Source organism: Pleurodeles waltl, chromosome 5 (genome assembly GCF_031143425.1).
Source record: "Pleurodeles waltl isolate 20211129_DDA chromosome 5, aPleWal1.hap1.20221129, whole genome shotgun sequence".
NCBI classification, from domain to species: domain Eukaryota; kingdom Metazoa; phylum Chordata; class Amphibia; order Caudata; family Salamandridae; genus Pleurodeles; species Pleurodeles waltl.
Window position 1 is genome coordinate 110,124,351 of NC_090444.1, and position 21,693 is coordinate 110,146,043.

General features: G+C 43.8%; 1 protein-coding gene across 1 annotated transcript in view; it reads right to left on the reverse strand.

Annotated features, from left to right (window-relative positions):
- Positions 1-6,620: 6,620 nt before the first annotated feature.
- EPHX2 (epoxide hydrolase 2) overlaps positions 6,621-21,693 on the reverse strand; it is a 634,386-nt gene continuing 619,313 nt past the window's right edge. The window contains exon 19 of the mRNA XM_069233731.1: positions 6,621-7,043. Coding sequence (XP_069089832.1) covers positions 6,971-7,043 — 73 coding nt within the window. The 3' untranslated portion in view covers positions 6,621-6,970. The remainder of the gene's footprint in view (positions 7,044-21,693) is intronic.

Consider the following 21,693-nt stretch of genomic DNA (forward strand, 5'->3'; position numbering starts at 1 on the left):
GCCTGGGTCGCAACCCTGACAGCTGTCAGCTGTAAACAAGAGACTTTCCTTTGAAGTTTGCCTACTTCAAAGGCAGAAAGGGGTGTATTGGCCCCAAAACCCCAAATCTTTAGATCACTTCTGGATTCAAGAGGAACCTATGCCAACAAGAGCTGAGGAGGAGTACTGCCCCTTTGCCTGTGACTGTGCTTGGCTGGGTTGGCCTGCACTTACTGCTTCTGCCTGAAAGAGAATCAAAGACTGGACTTTGTGGTATATTTCTTCTTGTGAAGAATCCCCAAGGGCTTGAACGGAGCTTGCCTCCTGTTTTGAACTCTCAGGGCCATCAAAGACTTCCTCTGCCAGTACCTGGACTCTCTGCTGAGACTCCTGCCCTGCGAAGTGGTGCTCCATCCAGACCCTGGGCCCGTGAGAGGTGAAGTTGGCAGAAAACCACGCACAGAACACCGTGCGGGGAACATTTTGAGGTTAAAATTGACATTCCACCTGCACCCCGGCTGGGAGATCGATGCATCGCGGCTAAGGAAACAATGCAACACCCGCTTGCGGCTGTTGATAACAATGCAAACCCCACACAGCGCATTTTGTAGTGAGGGTCCCTGCTTCGTCAAAGTGCAAACTGACTGCCAACCACAGACTCCATTTCTAACAACCTCGTTTAGCTTTTTTGTTCATTCGTTCAATGGAAACTCACCTGGGTCTTGTAAAGGATGGCATCTCTATGAAGATGAAAAGGCCAAGGAACCTGCTAGTCAAGTACACCTTAGTCATACCAGGCAAGGGGACACCATGAACGACTTGCTGGCTGAATTTAACTTGGTCAATCTTACGAACATAGAGAGCTTACGAGAGGGACAGCTGGTTCCACTTTTAAAGGTCATGGGAAAGGGTCCATTCTTGATTATATTTGTGTTTCTGCAGCTTTGTTCCCTTTACTTAGATTGTTTTCTGTGGACTAGAATGGTTTAAGTGACCATATCCCACTCACTGCCATTATTTATTTGAATTTTGAGACTGAGGAATCTAGGCATTATTCCCCCCAAGTGAGACCCTTGGACTAAGGCTGTAGGATTAAATGGTGTAAAGAAATCCTAGAGCAGTTCCATGCTAGGTTAGTTGCATTCTGCCTGCAGATTTGTTTAGACACTGACTCCCCAAAACAGTGTATTTTAGCGGCATACGTTAAGATCTGTTGTAATATCTTCATGGCCCTGGCCAGACCGGTTGGGAAGGCTTCCCTGCTCTCCTGTAGCTGGTTAGACAATGAGTGTATGCAGGCTAGAAAGGTTCTTCTTTCAGCCTTACAGAGGCACCCTAGGGATAGGGGGAAGTAAGACAGTACAGGGCCGTATACAGAGCAGCGTTAAATTCAAGGAAGGGAATTATAAAAAATTAACTATGGGGGAGTTGCTTGAGGCCTGTACTCGGAAGTCAAGCTTATTGTTTTGGAAAGTTGTTAACCATCCCTTTTTCAAGAAATGTCTGTTAAGGATCAGGTCACCTTAATTCCTGCTCAGGCATGGGAGATTCATTTTTCTTTTTTGTATAACAGCAATGAGTTTGCTCCCTTACTCCATACTTCGGCACATGAACCCCATTTTAGTTTTTTACGGGAAGAAGACAGAGAGGTAATTGAAACCCACTCTTCAGCTCAGGAATTCCTTTTTAGTTTTTCATAGGAAAAAGTTAGAGATGCGATGGAATCACCCCCCCACCCCCCCCCCCCAGGGGTAAATCGACTGGGGCAAATGGTGTTCCCGGTGACTTGTTTAAGTCACTTATAGGGATTTGGGCCCTTTTACTTACTTTTTATCCTAATGCTGCTATCAGTTGCTCTTTCCCTGTCTCTTGAAGTCATTCTTCTATTGTGCCAGTTTATAAAAAGGAGAGTAGGGGGTGACCCGCCCTGTTACAGGCTGATTTCTTAAATTGAGTTTGAGGTCATTGGCAGGATTGTGTTGAATAGTCTCATTCACTGGGTGGAGGAGAGAAATATTTTATCAGATATCCAATATGGGTTCCGTCCGGGGCGTGGAAAAGTGGTGCAGAAACTAAATCCTCACCATATCGGGAGTAAGTATATCAGGGTTAAAAGGGACTCCATGCACCTCGCCTTCATTGACCCCAGCTGTGCCTTCGATAATGTATATAGAGCTAAGTTGTGGGCAGAGCTGCAACCGATGGGGATGGATGTGAGTCTTGTTAACTTTCTTAGGGACCTTCATCAGGGCCTGATGGCCTTAGTCCTTTACGGGAACAATGGAGAATGCACTAGCGCTCTTCTGTGGGTTGCGCCATGGATGTATTCTGGTCACATTTCTTTTTATTATGTACATTAATCAACTGGAAAGTGCGCTCTTAGAGCCAGGGATAGATGTCACAAAAGCGGGGTGCAGGTTCCTTCTCACTCTTTTATATGCAGATGATGCTGTTTTAATCGTGTGCACCGCCAACAGCTTGCAGCGACTTTTAGATAATTTTGTTAATTTTATGGTTAACTTGTTACCAAATTTTCTAAGACTCATGTGATGGTTAAGGGGCCTAAATTTACCAAAAGTGATTTCTTTTCTGTTCAGGGTCAGAATATAAGCAAGGTGGATATATAGGTATATAGGTAAAGGTGGAGACCTTTACCTATCGTGGAATATTAGTTGATTCTAAACTGAACTGGCAGCCCTTGATCAAGAGTAATGATGGCAAATTGAAAAGGGCCTATGCGGCCGCTTCTGACTTTTCAGCTTGTTTAGACCATAAACACATGCGGTCTATGCTGGAGGTATACAGAGCAAAATGTTTCCACCTATTTCCACTTGTGGGTGTGGTATTTGGGGTTAAATTAGCATAGATCCTTTGAGTATTGCCTCTGAGATCTTTCATGAAGAGTTGGGCTTAGGATACATTGGGGGTTACATTTGATTGTGTCCCTTCTTATTGTGGTGTGCCGTTTGGAGGAAAGCTGAACTGACTTTAAAAGGCTAGTTATTGAAGACTGTACGAGTCCGGATAACATGGCCAATATACCATGGTTGGCCTACGTCAGAAACAATTTTAGCATTTTGGGGAGGCCAGAGCTTTTCTCAAGTCCCAGCAGGATAACCAACTGGGATGTTATCTGGTTGAAAGAGACATTTCTAAAGAAAGCGGCCGCAGAGAGGGAAGCTTCTGCCTTCGAAAAGTGTAATCTCGATAAGTTTGAAATATTAAAGACTGCGCTGGGCATTGGGCGGTATCTCCTGTTGGAAATACCTGGTTCTTGGTGATGACTGCTTACCTGTTTTAGGCTGGGTTTATTCCACCAGCTAATCGCCACAATGGGAACATGGTGCAAGACTTCTGAACTGCCAAATTGTTCTTGTGATTTGTCCTCCATTTGTGACACCATGCATGCTGCTTTGTTATGTCCTTTTTATTCCTCTCTCATAAATATATTAAACCTCTTTCAATAATGGAGAACGTCACGCAGGTGAGGCCCAAATTCTTATATTTGCAACTTTTAGCTATAGATAAAGTTTTTTTTTTTTAATTAAGGGGAATATTTAAGAGCCCATAGCGCCTCCTTGCGCCACATTAGCGTATTTTTTTTTTTACTCTAATGTAGCCCAATGAGGCCAAAATCGCAGCACCAGATTTACAAAGTGGAGCAAGGCATGCATTGCACCACTTTGTAACCCGTTTCACCACATTATGCTTGCACCAGGCATAATGTATGCAAGGGGAGCATTCTTAGCAGCATTTTTAACGTCTTCTCATAGCAGGCATGAAAATGAGGCTCCCATTGCTTTCAATGGGCCTCCTAGGACCTTTGCAGGATTAGCATCCACATTTTTTACGTTAATCCTGCAAAGTGGCAAACTAGCATCAAATTTTTTTTATGCTAGTTCCCTAACTGCTGCTGTGGTGCGCTGTATGTTAAATACGGAGCCCACATGATTACGTTAGGGGGGCTCTAATGGCGCTGTACCAGGTGCAGCGCTTTTTTTCTTAAATCTGCCCCCAAGTTTCTTGTGGGTGTATTAAGAGCTGCAAGATAGATGTCGCTTCTAGGCTGTTTACTAGCTAAGTACAGCCAATGTTGTATTTTTTTTTAAAAATCGTGGTCAGGCAATAGTAGAGTGATTTCTGTATTGTTTGAATTTTATTTTACAGTAAGTTCACCCTGTATTCTTATGATGAAATGTATGCTGCTGAAGTTCTGATTTTTATACTTCTAGTTTTTATGATTGTTAGAAATGGGGTCTTTGTTTGGGAGTCAGGTTACCCCCTGTCCAAGCAAGGACCCTCACTCTTGTCAGGGTAAAGTTACACACAATCCAAATTATCCTGTGCCCACCCTCAGGTAGCTTGGCACTGAGCAGTCAGGCTTAACTTAGAAGGCAATGTGTGAAGTATTTGTGCAATAAAGCATACAATAACACAATATCACACCACAAAAATACACCACACAGTGTTTAGAAAAATAGATTATATTTATCTGATAAGATGCAGGTCAAAACGATTAAAATGCAATAAGTACACGTTGAAATATTACTGTAAAAGTAATATAAAGTGTTTTAGAATTTAAATATTACGGTAAAAGCAATAAAAAGTGTCTTAAGTTCTCCTAGAAACAACAAGTGTCTCTTGCAGGGCAAAGTAACTGGTTTGCGTTGAGAAATCCTCGCAAGGGACAGCAGAGGAGGAGATGTGTGGAAAACGGTAGGTGTGAGTCGGTTTCGCCCCTTCGCACATGGACTTGCGTTATTTTCCATGCGGGGGAGACGTTGCATCGATTTCCGTAGCGCAGACTTGGATCCTCTTGGGGTTGCAGGGTTTTTGGACGCCCCAGGGACAATGCGTAGAATCTTGGGCTTGCGGAGCGAGGTCACAGGCACTGCGTCGATTCCGGTGGGCGATGCGTGGAAATTTCTCCCGCACGGCAGGTGCTGTGTTGATTTCTCTCAGGAAGTCAGGCTGCGTCGTTCTGGGTCGGCTTGCGTCGATCCAGTAGGGCCATGCATCGGAATTCCGGTCGCGTCGCTGCATCCATCTTCCGTTGTGAAGTCGGGCTGTGTCGTTTCGGTCTTGGCGTGTGGTGAATTTTTCACTGCGAGCAGGCTGTGCGTCGTTTTTGGCAGGCGGTGCGTCAAATTTTCGCTGCTCGGGGATATGCAGGAGAGAAGTCTTTTTGGTCCTGAGACTTCAGGGAACAGGAGGGAAGCTTTATCCAAGCCCTAGGAGAACACTTCTGCAGCACAGCAAGAGATCAGCAAGGCAGCAGGGTAACAGAAAGGCAGAAGTCCTTCTCAGAAAGCAGTCAGGTGCGTCCTTTGCGCAGCCAGGCAGTTCTTCTTGGCAGGATGCAAGTTCTGGTTCAGGTTTCTTCTCCAGGAAGTGTCTGAGTTGGTAGGGGCAGAGGCCCTGTCTTTATAAGCAAATGTGTCTTTGAAGTGGGAGAGACTTCAAAAGGTGGCTTAGAAGTGCAACAGGTCCCCTTTCAGTTCAATCCTGTCTGCCAGGGTCCCAGTAGGGGGTGTGGAAGTCCTTTGTGTGAGAGCAGGCCCTCCACCCTCCCAGCCCAGGAAGACCCATTCAAAAAGCAGATGTATGCAAGTGAGGCTGAGTATCCTGTGTTTAGGGTGTGTCTGAGTGAATGCACAAGGAGCTGTCAACTAAACCCAGCCAGACGTGGATTGTAAGGTACAGAACGATTTAAGTGCAGAGAAATGCTCACTTTCTAAAAGTGGCATTTCTAAAATAGTAATATTAAATCCAACTTCACCAGTCAGCAGGATTTTGTATCACCATTCTGGCCATACTAAATATGACCTTCCTACTCCTTTCAGATCAGCAGCTACCACTCGAACAATGCATGAGGGCAGCCCCAACGTTAGCCTATGAAGTGAGGCCTGCTCCCTGCAGTGTAAAAACGAAGTTAGGAGTTTTACACTACCAGGACATGTAAACTACACAGGTATATGTCCTGCATTTTACCTACACAGCACCCTGCCCTAGGGGTTACACAGGGCACACTTTAGGGGTGACATATGTAGAAAAAGGGGAGTGTTAGGCTTGGCAAGTACTTCTAAATGCCAAGTTGAATTAGCAGTGAAACTGCACACACAGGCCTTGCAATGGCAGGCCTGAGACAAGGTTAAGTGGCTACTTATGTGGGTGGCACAACCAGTGCTGCAGCCCACTAGTAGCATTTAATTTCCAGGCCCTGTGCACATGTAGTGCACTTGACTAGGGACTTACAAGTAAATTAAATAAGCCAATTGAGTATGAGCCAATGTCACCATGTTTTAAGGAGAGAGCATACACACTTTAGCACTGGTTAGCTGTGGCAAAGTGCGCAAAGTCCTAAAGCCAGCAAAAATGAGGTCAGAGAAAGAGGAAGGCAAAAAGTGTGGGGATGACCCTGCAGAAAGGCCATTTCCAACAATGATGTAATGTTATTTCGATCTATGATGTTTTATTGATCACAAATCCGAAATAAACTTGTATGATGATGATGAACTCACAGAGAAACAAAGAGAAAAACATGATTATTGTTGCCTTTCAGGAAAAATAATACATACAAGGGGAATGCTTTCTGACATTTTCAATAACAAAAAAATAACTGAAATAAGCTCAAACACAAAGCAATTATAACAACTTTACTAAAGCAGAAGTTCAATACCCTTCATTTGTTGCATTCCCAGTGTGGATGATTAAGAAATTCAAATTAAGGTCGTAAGGTGTACACTTGCTAAATCTGCACCAACAGGACAGGTACACCAGATCAGAATTAGAAAAATATATCTGCAATGTAATATAAAATCAAGAAGAAAGTGCATGCTTAATAGCAGTCAAATTCACATAAACCCAGATTACAGAACATGTGCAGAATGAGAACCACAGAGGAGCAGTCAAAGTTGTTGTGAAGTTCTCAATGATGTAGACAGTTACTGGAGAAACGTTCTCAAATATCTGCAGGTAGAGCTGATCCTCTTCACAATTTAGAAGTCACAGAAGGATTCACTTTCTCCAGCCACTTGAGGAGTATTTCGTTAACTGCAGCTGGTCTGAAAGAGAAACCAAGTTTAAGAAGAATTACTGTTTCTTGTTCTACTGGAAGGTCCCAGAAGCAAAGGCACTTCAAGCTGCACCCAAGTGCATTATTTGAAAATGGGGTAACCAGTGTGACAGCACCCATTAGGATGACAATAAATGAGCCGAGTTAGGGTTCTGTGGTGTGGTTAGGGATGGTGGAGGAAAACTTTAATTGAACTAAGTTTAGCAAACATGCTCGTAACACCTTTGACTCTTACAGATTTTCCATAGCACACACTGTATTCTCTGCATAAAAAATAGGAGGAACCTGCAATGTGAGCAAAGCATCTCTCTGTGGCTACTGTTTCTTGGACTACTATCACGTACACACGAATGGTCCTGAATTCTCAGATGTGCAATGTGATCCAAGGGAACGAGAGGAAAAGGGTCATTAGTATTTGCGTTCTCCCACCCTGAGTACTACATACACAAAAAGCAAACGGGATTCCCAAAGAACTGTTAGGCACGGCCTCACACCCACCTCAGGGTGTCATGCTTCATCACAGGCGGTGCCACATACACCACCAGAAATTTCTCTGGTGAATGTGGCAGGGCCAATGATGCAGCATGACACCTAGGGGTGTGTGTGACGTCACGCCTAACAGCGTTTTGTTAATCTGGTTGGTCTTACACACATTGTAAGACACAACACAGTTACTGCAGAGTTCCCAGACAATGAGCAATTCCCAGTGAATGCGCTCGACAATGTCATGTTTGCTTTTTGTGTTTGTAGGGCCACTATCTTAGCCATGGTGGACAACAAAGAGAAGGGTTGTTAGCATGTGACTGTTGTTCCCTGTTTATCACTTGGCCACAGACGGCCTCACTTGTGCAAGATACCGAGAGCGGGTCCTGTTATTGTCTTGTACATCAAACTACAAGGGTGACTCCCATGCACCGATTATAAACTGCTAACAATTTCTCCCAGTGAGTTAGTGAACCACAGGGGTAGCTGTTTTGCAATGGCCCTGTGTTGAACAGCCTGGCTGGAGAGACTACATAGACCCCAGGCTTGTGTCTGAGTGGCAGTCCAAGCTGCTCAGGCCAATCCTGACACTGCTTTCATGCTAGGCTTAGCATGAAAGCAGCGCCAGGATTACTGTGGAGACTGTGCTGTCCCAGTGATTGCTGGGACACCAGAAGAGGATTGAGGCAGCAGGCGGCGGCAAGAGGTAAGTTTTTTCATTTATTATTTTTTATCGCTCACCCCCACCCTGTTCCTCCCCTTGAAATGTGCTACAGCAGGCAAATTCCAGGTGCAATTCTAGAAAAAAAAATGGTTTATTTTCAACATCAGCCTGTGAAGACCTGCCAGAAGAATCTTAATATGGTGTATTCTTTGGAAAGAATGATCGTGTAGCTCACGGTAAACCCAATTTACAAAATCTAAACTAAAGGGAAACATTAAGGGATGTAACCCAGTGGGGCAAAAGCAGAAATGAGTTTATTAAGAGAAACTGCAGACTCCAAGCATGAACCTTCTTCCCATAACACAGGAAACTGATGGTCTTGATGAAAGTCTGGTCCTTGGCGATGGGGGAGATAGGCAAGCTACCAGGTAAAGACAATGTTTTGTAGCTGTGATGGGATGGGACCATGATAACATTACATAGCACTAGAACAGCCATACCCCGCCTGCTGTCACATCACAGTTTTGCCTCTCCATATAGGTGCACTATAGGGCCAGTTGAATATGCTCTGCCATGCTGCCCTCATTGCACAATGGTGTACTATGAGACCCCTGGACTAGACAGATAAAACCAATGGAAAAGCCAATATACAGGCAGGGCTATTTGTTAAGATAAAGTACTTGGTAGTTGATGGGTGAGTTTTAGTGTGGGTTTGTGCAGATGCGTGGGTCACTCAATGCGGTGTTATATTAGTGGGGGATGTCAGTGATGGTGGACAGGTGTCTGGTTGAGTGGATGAGTGCATAGATAGGTGAGTGGCGAGGCGTAGGTGATTGAGTAGCAGAAAGAAAGGAGAATAACCTTCTGCGCTACCAAGGCTGACTCACTCAATGCCTTAAACCTTCATCCATCGATGTACTCACTCAGCCAAACACAAGAAGCTTGAGCAGGGGTACTCTGAGGCAGACAAGGCACATCAAAAGTAAAAGAAAAGGTTACACAGGGTAGGGTCGGACAGATAGCACAGGAAAGGTGTGCAAGCAAAAGAAAAGTGGGCAACAGAGGTGCTGAGTAGGACAAACGAAAACATGGGTATCCAAACAAATGAAAAGTGGGACAAGAAGCACTGAGTCGATGACGAAATAGAAGTTTATCAGGGCAAGGCAAAAAAGGGGACACAATCTAAGAGGTACACAAGCTCATGGTACTGGGAAGCAGATAAAACACAAGGCTGGTGTCAGAGAAAAGCCAACGGGTTGCAGAGCAACAAAAAGGGGAAAACTGTGGCAGCTGATATGGCATAAAAACGTATGGGTGAGTGAGAAAGTGAAGTTAAAAACATACATTCATTAGCAGGCCTCTTGGCGCTATAACTAATAATGAGGATTACATGCAACCAACCAGTTGTGAGATTAGATCAAGTGACTCTCCATCAGTCGAGGAGAAAGAAGGAGTTGGCCCCAAAGCTAAGACACGAATGGCTCTTCCACTAAAGCACATCTTGTTAACTCAAGGAACCATTCTAGAGCATCTGCGACCGTGATCAAAGGTGGAGCCGAAGGACATGGTGCTGGAGTCCAGCTATAAGATACATTGGGTACAGGTACCAGAAAGATGGAAGCACCCAGCACAGGGACCTGAAATTGATTTGTTTGGCAACAGGGAGCCAGTGAAGTTCTCAGCAGGCTTCAAAAACTAATTTATACAGGCCAGAAAAAGTCTCAATGCCATATCCACAATCAAACAGAAATGTATGTATCAACCCTTTCAACAGCCTAGCTGGCAGATGACTGGCACAACTGGGGCCATGAAACATTGCACCGGGAAAAGGTAATCTTCTTCAGAAGCCTCATCAGATAAAAGCAGGACAAGGTACTGGTTTACTCAGATGTCAAGCTGCATGTGCTTACCTGAATAAAAACCCAGACTTTCCATTTGATTTTAAGCAGTGGAGAAGGGAAGGATTCTGGGCTGGTCAAAAGGCTGCATCTCACAAACTGGAGCTCTGTTTTTTTCAGCAATGACCTTCAGCAAATTCCTACTCATCCATGCCTAATGGCCACAAGAACAGAATCTAAAAGATATGGCCAAATGTCATTGGCACATGTTTCCCATTTTTTATGGAACAGGTTTAAGTTTGTGTCAACACTACCATAATGAGGAACAGCGCACCCATCGCTCAGCACCTCAAGGCACTGCCTGTTCTGGAGAACTGTCATTAGATACCCGGGCTCAAGAGGATGAAGGGGGACTATGCTTCTTTCAAACTGAATTTGTGATTCGTAATGGAAGGAATAGGTGACTGGTAGAAACTTCAAGTGGCAGACCACGGTTAGACAAATTAAGAAAGTTACCCACTCTATGGATAACTGGTAAAGAAAACATCTCTCAGCTGGACTCTTGGGGACTACCATCCCCAGCACAATTTGCAAGAAAAGCAAGTGGGATTGCAAAGGTTCATGACAGCCTTCCATAAGGGACTGTAAAGGTATTACAATGTTTTAGTGAAGCTAATGGGATGCAAATAGAAGCACATTGGTTGAATCATTGGGTTAGCAAACCAAAGGCAGAGAGGAAGCTGACCACTGTGGTCTTGAGTTGTTGAGCAGCAGCCAAAGGGAAGAGAGAGTGGGGCTGTCAGAAAGTCTCCACAAATTGAGCGAGAACAGAACAGTGGGAAAGAGCATGGTGGACATAAGAAAAAGAAAAGGGCAAAGGCAAAGAGAGCATAGTACATAGTACATGGATGCCTGAAGAATTGTGAACAACAGCTGCATTCACAGTTATAGTCAGAACTCAGTCTTCCTCCCACAGATTCCTAAGCACATTCTCTTCCTCCCATAGGCTCACCTGCATACAACAGTGGGGGCTACAGCTGTGTCTTCAACAGGACACACCTGAACACAGCATGGACATAGGAAAAGGAGGAGGACTGCTAGGCTCACATCTACAGCCCACTACAATTGTGGTGGCCATATTTACCAGTAGGCAGAACCTCAAACCTCAGTTTAGTAAGTTTTGCCTCACACATTTATAAAGTTGTCTCTTCAGAGCACTTGGTGGAACCATCGATGTGCCTTCAAATGCCTCTAATAGATGCTTGCATGGTTATTCCAACCAGTCGTGTAGAGCCTTCCATACCAGGCTCAGATGATGTCTTGTTACCTTCATGCCCTGTTACTCATTGCCAAGCCTGCTCGATAACAACTTGTTCCTCAAGGTGAAATGAATAATTAGATTAACATGTGTCTAATGTAACAAAATCCATTGTTCAGAGCTGTCAACATGCGTTTTGAGCAGCCAACCGTTTTCCTTCTCTCAAGCATTTTTTAGGCTCAATAAAGTAATTTGTTTTAAAGAGTACTGAAACAATTTAGACAATACTCAGGAAAGGGTACTGAAGCATGGGCCACGCATTGAGATTATACTTTACTCTTGTGCACTAGAGTACGGGTGTTTAATAACTGCTTTTCTTTGTGCATGGATATGAAATGGGAGGCTGGGCAGCGTTTTCATCAGTGGCCCCCCTATCACTAACTCGTCCTCCCCAGAAGGTGGAGTGCCCGCATCAAAACTCAGATTTTCAAAATTGTCAGACACTGAATTCATGCCCTGTGAGAAGTCCCTGAATCTTGCCTTGCCTCAAAGTAAAGATCTCAATTAGTATACTACCTTTTGTCATCAACATTGAGAAAGGACACCATTCTTGAAGCTTAGGTAGGCAACCACCAATTGTAGCTAAATACATCGGATGGAGCAACTGGGTGACCCTGTTTTTGAATAGCTGCTTAAAGGCTTTCAACCGAAAGAAATGAACCTTTCTTACTACAGTGAAACTTCTCTTGATAATTGTGCTCTGCTCTTTCATGCGTGTAAAGCCAGAAAAGCCCTCAAAAAGGAAATTTTTTATGTCTCGGTTCAAGATGGAACAGAGAAAATTAACATATCTATGAAAGGCCGTGGGCGGACACTGAGATTTGATAGGCAACCCAGGAAGCCAATGCTTAAAGTAGGCTCAAACAAACCAACCACTGAAGATGGCTGACAGAAAAACCCTTTCTGTATGTTATATATTTTGTGCTGTGTAGAGAAAAGATCTGTCGGACAGCCATAGCAGTTTGTTTTTAGAGCTAAAGACACTGTAACAACTGGCTCCTTATGTCTAAACCTCATACAAAATGTGGAACACTCTTCCCACCCACCTGCGCCAGACCAAAGACCTCCTTACCTTCAGGAAACATCTCACGACCTGGGTGTTCGAGAAGTAGCAGCACCTCCCCCACCCCATCCTTCTCCCCTCCTCCTCAGAACCTTGAGACCCTCATGGGTGAGTAGTGCGCTCTACAAATTCCAGATTGATTGATTGATTGATACACATAGGGTGAAGCATGAAGCACATTCTATCCCTTTATTTGAATTACGGCAAAAGTACAAAAAAAAAACAATGTAATAAGATATACTCTTTCTGCACCTAACACACAGCTACTTGTGTAAAAAATAGCTCTTGAGGATGGTATGTTGTTCCAGAACACAAACAAATGAAAGACGTCTGAGCCTTTACTTTACTTACAGAAAAATAAAACAGCCACACTCCTTAAAAGAAAGACATGCAATTCCTCTTCAGCAAAAAGAACCCATGAGCACTTGGAGAACTTAGTTCCAGTAACATATTACAAATAAGCAGATAAAATATGCATCCCTGTATGCAGATGGGGACCATTCCATCTCTTGAGGGAGTATGATACGCTGAATGTGACAAGACTAACTGAAAAAGAACACAGCAAAGAAGTCATCACAGGTAGACATGCAGCACGCTTGAATGGCTGACCGGATGCCACACCCTTGTTAACATCACCTGGGATATGCAACAGAAGAAGATTTGGAACTATGTTTGAGCTTAGAAAGAGCAACAGGGGAAAGAAACAGACAATATACTCTTCCCAGATCAATCAATGAGAGGCCCACTCAGCCTAGGTATCTGTTTTACTTTCTGGGACTTCTAAGCTGTGTTTATCCTAATATGAAATCATGACTGAACGTTCTAGAACACACAGAAAACACCTAAAGTGAACTGGACAACGCCACCAAAAACATGAAAAGGACACTCTTTGTTTCGGTTAAAAAGTACACCTTCAAATTTTGGAAAATAACCAAAATCACAAATCCTCTGCAAGGCCACACTGGAAACTGTAGCCAAGGTAGCTGAAAGGACCAGTTACTTCTTTTAGGTGGTAAAAGCAGGAGGCTGAAAGGGAATGAGGAGCAAACCAAGAGAAGACTATAAAGGTCTACTATATAAGGGCATTACAAAGCTGTTGGCCCCTCATCTGAAGATAGTGAAAAGAGAACAATATGGAACAGACTATGAAGAACTGTTTACGGTTCTACAAAGCGAACAAAAGGGCAAGGGGTTACAGAATGAGAGCCAAAAAAGGCTCAAGCTGGAGACCAATACTGGTTGAGACTTTGTTTTGTTGATATGTGCTTAAGTGTATGCAACCACAACATCTAGCAATGTGTTGCTCTTTAAATATATGAAAATCATGAAGTCAAAGGAAACCATTTGGGGGATTTCTGTGGCTGCAGTCTAATGAGGACTTTAGAGCTAGGAGAATTATTAATGAGAATGTTCTGTGGGGGAGACAGGATAACGATTTGTGGGTGCAGAAACTGGTGCAAACATGATCAGCACAGCCCTTCCACAGGAGGGTCATGTCACTAAATACAGCCATTTTCAGGCATTCTCAGAAAGAAAGATAGAGAACCTGTACCTCCTTAGGGGGATAATGAATATGCCATAGATTTGATCTCACATGAAAAGATATTGCATGGCTGAGCATATCCTTTGACATAAACATAATATAAATATTTGAAGGAGTCTATTAATGAAAACTTGGACAAATGTTTTTACTGCATCCATCCTCTGCCGCAGGGACACCTACATTTTTCAACCCAAAATCAAATAGTGATCTGAGACCTTGTGTGAATTATCGAGAATTGAATACTTTTTGACTGTAAAGAATTAATATCCTTTGCTATTGATTTCTGGACAGTTGAATCAGGTTCCTACAGCAAAGGTGTTCACAAAATTGGTTTTAAGGAGAACATACAACTTAGTTTGCATTAAAGTAGGAGATGAATAGCACTCAGTCAGGGTTTTTCTGTCTCTTCAAGTATCGGTCTCTCTCAGTCTGCTTTTTCGTAAGAGGTTTTAAGCAGCCTAGGTTTCTCAGTAATCGGAGCACGCACTATAATGTAGGTGAAGCAGATATACGTTTTAGCATCAATAACAAGCATATGTTTGTAAGTGATCGATCTGAAATTACAATAAAACGTATTTACTCGGTTCAAGATGGCAGACTGCTTGGAATCTAAGACAATACAGGAGAGGAAACCGGTGCAATTACAGGTAGGAAGCCAACGTAAGCCCAAGGTAGGAAAGGGAACAAACATAGGCCAAACAACTGATACTCCAAAACGCCCACCCAGTTACTCACTGTTAAGATGGCTCTCTGCAACCTAGCAGAAATAAGCCTACCAGTTCTCCCATCCCACGAATGGACCATATTCACAAAGGACCCTGCTTATTTCTGACACCTCCTCATTGTAGTCTTTTTGTTTTCTCTTTCTTTGACAATATATTCTCTAGTTATTTGAAAAGGACTACTCTTTTTGGAACAGCTGTACCACAGAGGACAGTAAATAAATGCATAAATACATAAATAAATACATCATGAGTGACATATACTGGATTTCCCATCATCCATCTGCACAGGAATTCACATCAATGGCTTCCTGTCAAAACCCTCTTTAAAAGAAGAAGCCAAGCAAGAGGACTTCATTTTTAATTGGACATCTGCACAGGAAGTGACAGTACTGGATTTTCCATCATCTATCTGCACAGGAAGTGACATCGCTGGTTTCCTGCCGAGGGTACCCTGCATCCCTCCCTCATCTCAGGACCTATAACATGGTGGCAGCAGAGCACAGCGGGCATACTGCTGGAAAACTGAAGGTGCACAAAAGGCAAGCACACTGTACCCTCTGTGTCTGGATTGTGCCCAGAGCCAGTAACCCTGATTTTCTTCCTGCCCACTAATACCCTGCTGTGCTTCTCCTTCTCTTAACCCTGGCCGCCACTCTACAGCCATACCAAACCACAAACCATGGAAGGGGCATTCACATTCACCTGATGCAAGTTTTCATGCACTCTCACACCCTACACCCACCACTTCTGCACCAATCGCATCCCACTCACACAAACCAGCCACCCTTCAAACGCAGACCAAATACCACCCAAAAAACATGAAACACGTGCATGCATGCATGCAAGCTCAACACTCGCTTGCTTACCCACCAAACTCACCATGGAGATATGGGACTAACTGCACGACCACGCTCCCGCCCTGCTCTTTCTCAAAGAAACATGGCTAAACCCAACTCTGGTACTGCGGATCGCTGCAGCCATTCCCGCCGGCTATGATTCTTAAGCAAGTCTTTTGTAAGAGAAAGAAGTATTTTATTTATAACTTTACACATTCAAATGAATAACAACATTTGCAAGCAATCATACAATCCCCTTGAGGTCAGGACTCTAGAATTTGTAAGACAAATCCCTATCCCGCCCTTTTCCTTGTGATGCGGTTGAGGTTATTCCTCGTTCACTGATGGACGCATCCAGAGAATGCTTACTATTAGGCCGTACTCAAGAGTTCTCCTTTGACTCTTTAGGAATTCGTATAAAAATTCTATGGTGCAGCAGCACCATCATCAGCGAATCCTGCCAGGGCCCCACAGGGCCAGTTCAAGTCTTACCCTCTTCTGCAGTACAGAAGCATTTAGCTGTATAGTGACTGTTCTGTCTGCGGGCGCTCACAAATCCTGATACTTTTCATAGAAGTCAGGTTGCTAGTAGTACAAGCAGCAGCACCCGGCAGGCGCAAGCTCGCTCCCTTGAGAAGCGATACTGCTTTTCCACTGATCAGAGGTGCTACCAACCTCTGAAGATAATGTATGTCAATGTTCCTTACACAGGTGTGGGAGGGATGGTTTGGGATGCAATCCTCCAAATACTAACTGGAGCCCAGCGAGGGTATGATGGCTTCCACACTATCCTTCACAGTCATCGCAGTGGTCCTGGGGGAGGGGAGGTCTTGGTTTGTGCACTCAACCCACCGGTCACAGCTACAATCTTCTCCCGGGCATTGGCCCAAATTTCTTGCAATGTTGGTACTGGCAGCCCCTTCTGGCATATGGGTTTGACGTGGCACTGTCCAGCCTAGGCGCAGACTCCTTCAGTACACCACAGGCAGCGCTTCCTGACATATGGGACCAATGATAAATAGCCACAAGTCTCAATGTCCTGGCAACAAATACTTAGGGGTGGCCCCCTCTGGAATCACCAGAATGAGGCGGTACGAGTGTATTGCTTCCTGTACTGCACTAATCACACAGCTCAGTCCATGGGTGGTCCTCTCCTCACATAGGTGGGTCACCAGATCACTCCTGTGCAAGGGCTACAACCCGATCGGTGCACAGCAGTTTCCTCACTCCTCGCTCAGTGAGTCCTCTCGCAAGCATTGGGCCTCACTCCTTCCAATTCCACTTTCCAATTCCTCACAGGGCACACTGGTATTGGCATGCATGCAGGCACTGGCGTTCCAGGCCCCAGGGCAGGTGGTCTTGGTTTCCTGGGGTTCCCCTGCAGGAGTGACCTTGTAGCCCAGTCCTGGTGACACGCAGAAGTCTTGCAGAGCTCCAGAGCTTCCCTTTCTCACACAGTCTGTCTTGTTGCTTGGTAGATGGTAAAGTTTGGAGTCTCAACCGCCCCTTCTTATAGTCCATTTCCAGACACCAAATGTGATTTAGGGTCTCAGACTTTGAAGTTTTAAGATGGGGTTCTACTTCTTTTGTTTCTTCTTTCCTCTTGAAAGGCTGTCTGTCCCAGCAGGAAAAACTCCAAAGCGGATTGTCCAACACCGGCCATGGGAGTGTTTTAAGTTCATATCTGGATGTCAGCCACAGTGATATATGCATCAAAAGGTTAGTCCTGGGTTCCCAGCACTAATCTTTATAATTCCCGTATCAGCCCCATGTCTTTCCTGAGATGTGTCTAGGCCCCTTCCTTGTGATCTATCACTGAATCAAAGAGCAACCTTTTGATGTGTAAAAGGGGAGTCTCTTTCTACTTTCCTCCACTCAGCTCACAGGAATGCTAAAATAGAATTTTTTTTTCTGGAGTTCGGGGGTCCTCTACTCATGTCTTCACTAGCTCGGTCTGGGCTTTCCATAATGGAGCCCAGGGTTCTCCATGTCATGTACCATTCCAGGCATGCTTGCACAGAGTGTATTTCACAACACACATACTCTCCAGTACTGTTAACTCCATGCATTGTACCACAACAGACTCACATACATTCACCATACAGATTCAATCTGTGTGCACTGTTCATCAGTATTGTAGCCTCTCTGTATTGTGCCAGGGTCTGCTTTTTACAAAAACACACACTGCAAGCACACACACTCACCATGTGCACTCTGCACAAAACTTCACCTTCATGCACTATACTTCTCGCAAGCACACTTACATGCAGAACATGCATTTCATTGTGCACGTACTGCACAGCAAAACATCGTTCATGCAATGTATTCATTGCAGGCACCAATACACTCATCAGGTGCACTAATCCCACATGTTCTACACATTACTGCTCTACCTCTGTACTGTACTCATCCCAGGCACACATCTATTCAGCGCACTCACTACAACTTTGCTGCGGAACACTCTGCATCTACTTGATGTAGGACAAGAGTGAGTTAAGCACACAGCAGCAAAACTTTAAAAAGGTAAGTGAGCACTTCATTGACACATGGTAAAAAGGACCTGTTCACTCCTACTGACCACTACCCTGTACACTGTCAAAATTGCGCTCATGCTGCTTAATGTTTGATGAAGGAGGTCATCTTCCACCACTATAAGGGTATCTCTTTGGGCACCCCTGCCAATGCAACAAGACCACAATTATTGAGAGACAGACCCAAGTCATGGTACACACGTATGATCCGTATTTGCCTATGATAAAAAAAAAATCAGCATTCGGGATCTAGACAACAATACAGTCAGAGCAAGGGTACGTCTCTTAGCATGGAGAGCATTTTTCTATTGCAAAAGGGATTTTAATTACGCATTGCATACACTACACTACTGAGATCCAAGTGATCAAAGCCGCTCCAAGCAAACCACTCTAATGTAAAGAATCAATTTAATGTTTTAAATTTCCTTTTTCCTTCCAAGTGTTCTTCTCACTGTATATATTGTTGATATCTATGTTCACTGATGCCTGTGAATGTTTTTCCCAATGAATATATATTTTTACTGTATAAGTCACCATGAATCTTAGTAAATCTTTTGATCAGCTATTTAGGAGTAAATCACGCTACAGAAAACTGAGATACAAGAGGAGGCAGTGGGATAGTTGCATTTTGGTTGTCAACCAACCTGGAACATGTGCTCAACACTCATGTTTTATGGGTATTTTTGTTTGGAACTCTTAGCATATCTGAGATGTTGGGGCTAGAGGTGCAACTTCATTGCAGTGGGCACGAGTGTGGGAAAAGGGTAGCAAGCTAAGGGGGTCTACGGGAGATCAGAGATGAGCAAATTAGGATGTGTTTTTCTACTTAATTTGAGAAAAATGTAAGAGAGTTGTGCTTAGGAGCTTGGCTCTGAGACTGCTGAATGCTATCACTACTGAATAATAAGTCTGCCTAGTTTTGTTTCCATCACATGCCTCTTTCTTCCACCACCCTATAATTTGCCCTTCTCTCAGCCTTGTAAGATCTTTTCCAGCCCTGCTTTTTAACAGTGTCACTGATTTCTTATCTTCCTGTTCCTCCCCTTTCTAGCTTTTCTGCCTTTTTCTTGTTCTGGATCAAAATCTGATAATAAAATTAAGCCTGGTCACCAAAAATGAATGCCGGAGCCCATCAGCTGCACTGCTTTGCCTTAAAAAATCTTTTTCACTGTAAAGTAGATGTGATGCATGAATTGAAATTTGTTTTTCACGTACTGTGATGGGAATCCATTGGCAGCTTATGAAATGTAGGCAGTGTATATTCAGGAAGTGTTCGGAGATACTATGCGCTCCCAGTAAGTAGTAGGGAATGCCCTATTTAAGCACAACAGAGGAGAACATGCTGGGTTCGGGTAAGGTGAAGGAAATAATCAGATCATCTTTCAATCATACAGAAGATGCTTGTACACTCAGTGTGCAGTGTCTGTTAGCAGGGATGGTATGGTCCGCTTCGCCCTTCCAGTTTACCTATATTACATTGTCAAAGTGGGATGGAGAAGGAGCGAAAAGAAGAAATGAAGCACAACAGATGGATCTGTGGCCGTTTGTTGGACAAATGTGCATGCAAGCGGACAGCAAGAAATACTTTTGGACAGCAGATGGGATATAGTGTAGAAGACACAGAGGTGAAGTTGTGTGGAAAGATAAGCATGAGCTAGGGAACAACTGATGCCAACCAATAGCATATTGCACAATGAGAGATGGGTTGCTGACATGTTAGTAGTTCACTTAGGATAAGACGACATAGTACATGCTTCAGAATTGTGTTTGTAAATGGATCTAAAGAATAATGTGAAAGAACTGAGGTTCTCTCAGCCACAGGCACAGTTGGTGTGGGCATGAGTGATATCTCTTAAAAATTTAGAGGGCAGCTCTCAAGCGAGTGGTTATTGACAGGTGCAAGAAGAAAATACAATGGAAATGAAGTTCTTCTGCTGGAAAGAGGGGATTCCTTGGAGAAGTTCATTAGAAATGTTCTTTCTTCAGATAACATATACCACAAACTGTACAAGTTAGGCATATGACAGGCATTTGGAGGACTGATGTGGGAACGGGCAACATATTAAAAGATAAGACAACAAAAAAAAAACATTGAGAATTTTCCTGAATTCTACTGAGTTTCTAAATGTTGGTAGGGAAAGGCAAAGATACAGCCAATGAGTGACTGGAACCATAGCTTTGTCTTGGGAGCAGAAGTATACTGTTCTGCGCCATTCTTTATAGGGATGTGGCATCAACTCTTTCCTAAATTGGAGGAGGGCTGTGGTGATCCTGCTGGATAAGGATTTTTCAGTGCCTGGGGTGCATTCAGGGGTGAGGCATATTGGCTTGTTTTGCCTTTTTTTCACATGTCTTGGCTCCAGTTCAACAGTGTCCTTGCTGAGGGTGTGCAGACAGCTACCAGAGATGATGAGCTTGTCATAAGACAGGCAGGGTGCTGATTGTGATGGTTTTATAAATTTATGCAACTAGTTTTTAAGATAGAGAAGGCAGTAGAGCACCATCAGGATGAAGGTGATGTGACCATATTCCATCAGACCCTCAATGAGATGTGATTAAGGATTGCTGTGGCCGTACGGGAGTCAGTATGGAGTCTGAAAGGCCATGGAGTAGGGTGCTGACACCATTCAGATGTGGGAGTATGAGAATTTGAACAGCTGTTCTGAAGTCGCTTTCTGGAAGGAACACTTTCAGTTTCTTTTAAGAGAGCTGCCACCAGGCTTTCTTAGTTTTTTTGTCTATGTCTTCCTTTATGGTAAATTTGGTGTCCACGGTAAATCTAAGTGACTTTGGATTGGGTGAAAGTTGGGGTTTGAATCTGTACAGGTTCATGTTACTGGCCATGGTTTTGACTAGTTGTTGCTTGTTATCCTCGGCAAATAGCAGGAATTCTATTTTAGTGGGGTTCAGCTTCAAGTAGATGTTGGAAATCCAGGTCTGCATTACGTGCAGGCAATTGTAGAGAAGAAGGATGTTCGGAGCAGAAGATACTTTCAAGCAGATGCATATCGTCTATATTTATTGGTGGATTATGTTGCTTTTATCTGTAAGTAGTTTCTCAGGGGGATGCTTGAGAAAGGGTTCTTTCAAGACCTACAGGTGCCCATTGAAAGAACTAGTGTCAGTATGACAGGCATTGCCAGTGAACCCCATACGAGACCTCATGGTGTGGATGAGCGTGAAACAGAAGTCATAAAGGAGGACTTGAAAACTGGCAACTTAAAGTCACACTAGTAGTTCCATAAAGAGAATGTTGACTGGTTTAGATTAGAAAAGGCCTAAAATAGAAGAAATCGTGGGTTTAGAAACTAGTAATTTAGGGTTTGGGTTGTCATTATCAGGGGTGTAGGTTCAAAGGGGTGTGTGGTGTGTTACACCACCTTTTTTAAATGAATTTTCTGATAAATAGTCGGGTACAAATTTTTTCGGTCGGGTATGGTGAGATGTCTGCCGGATTTTACCAGGAATTTTCACATACACAGAGACAAAAACGTATACACACACTCTCCCTCTCAATTTTTAAAGTTGTCAAACATATTGGTCATTTTACAAAATATTGTTTTTTCCCTCACTTAGTACCCCTACCAATCTGCATTCCCCTATCTTTCCACTGCCCCTTAGGTCCCTCCCGAGCACTC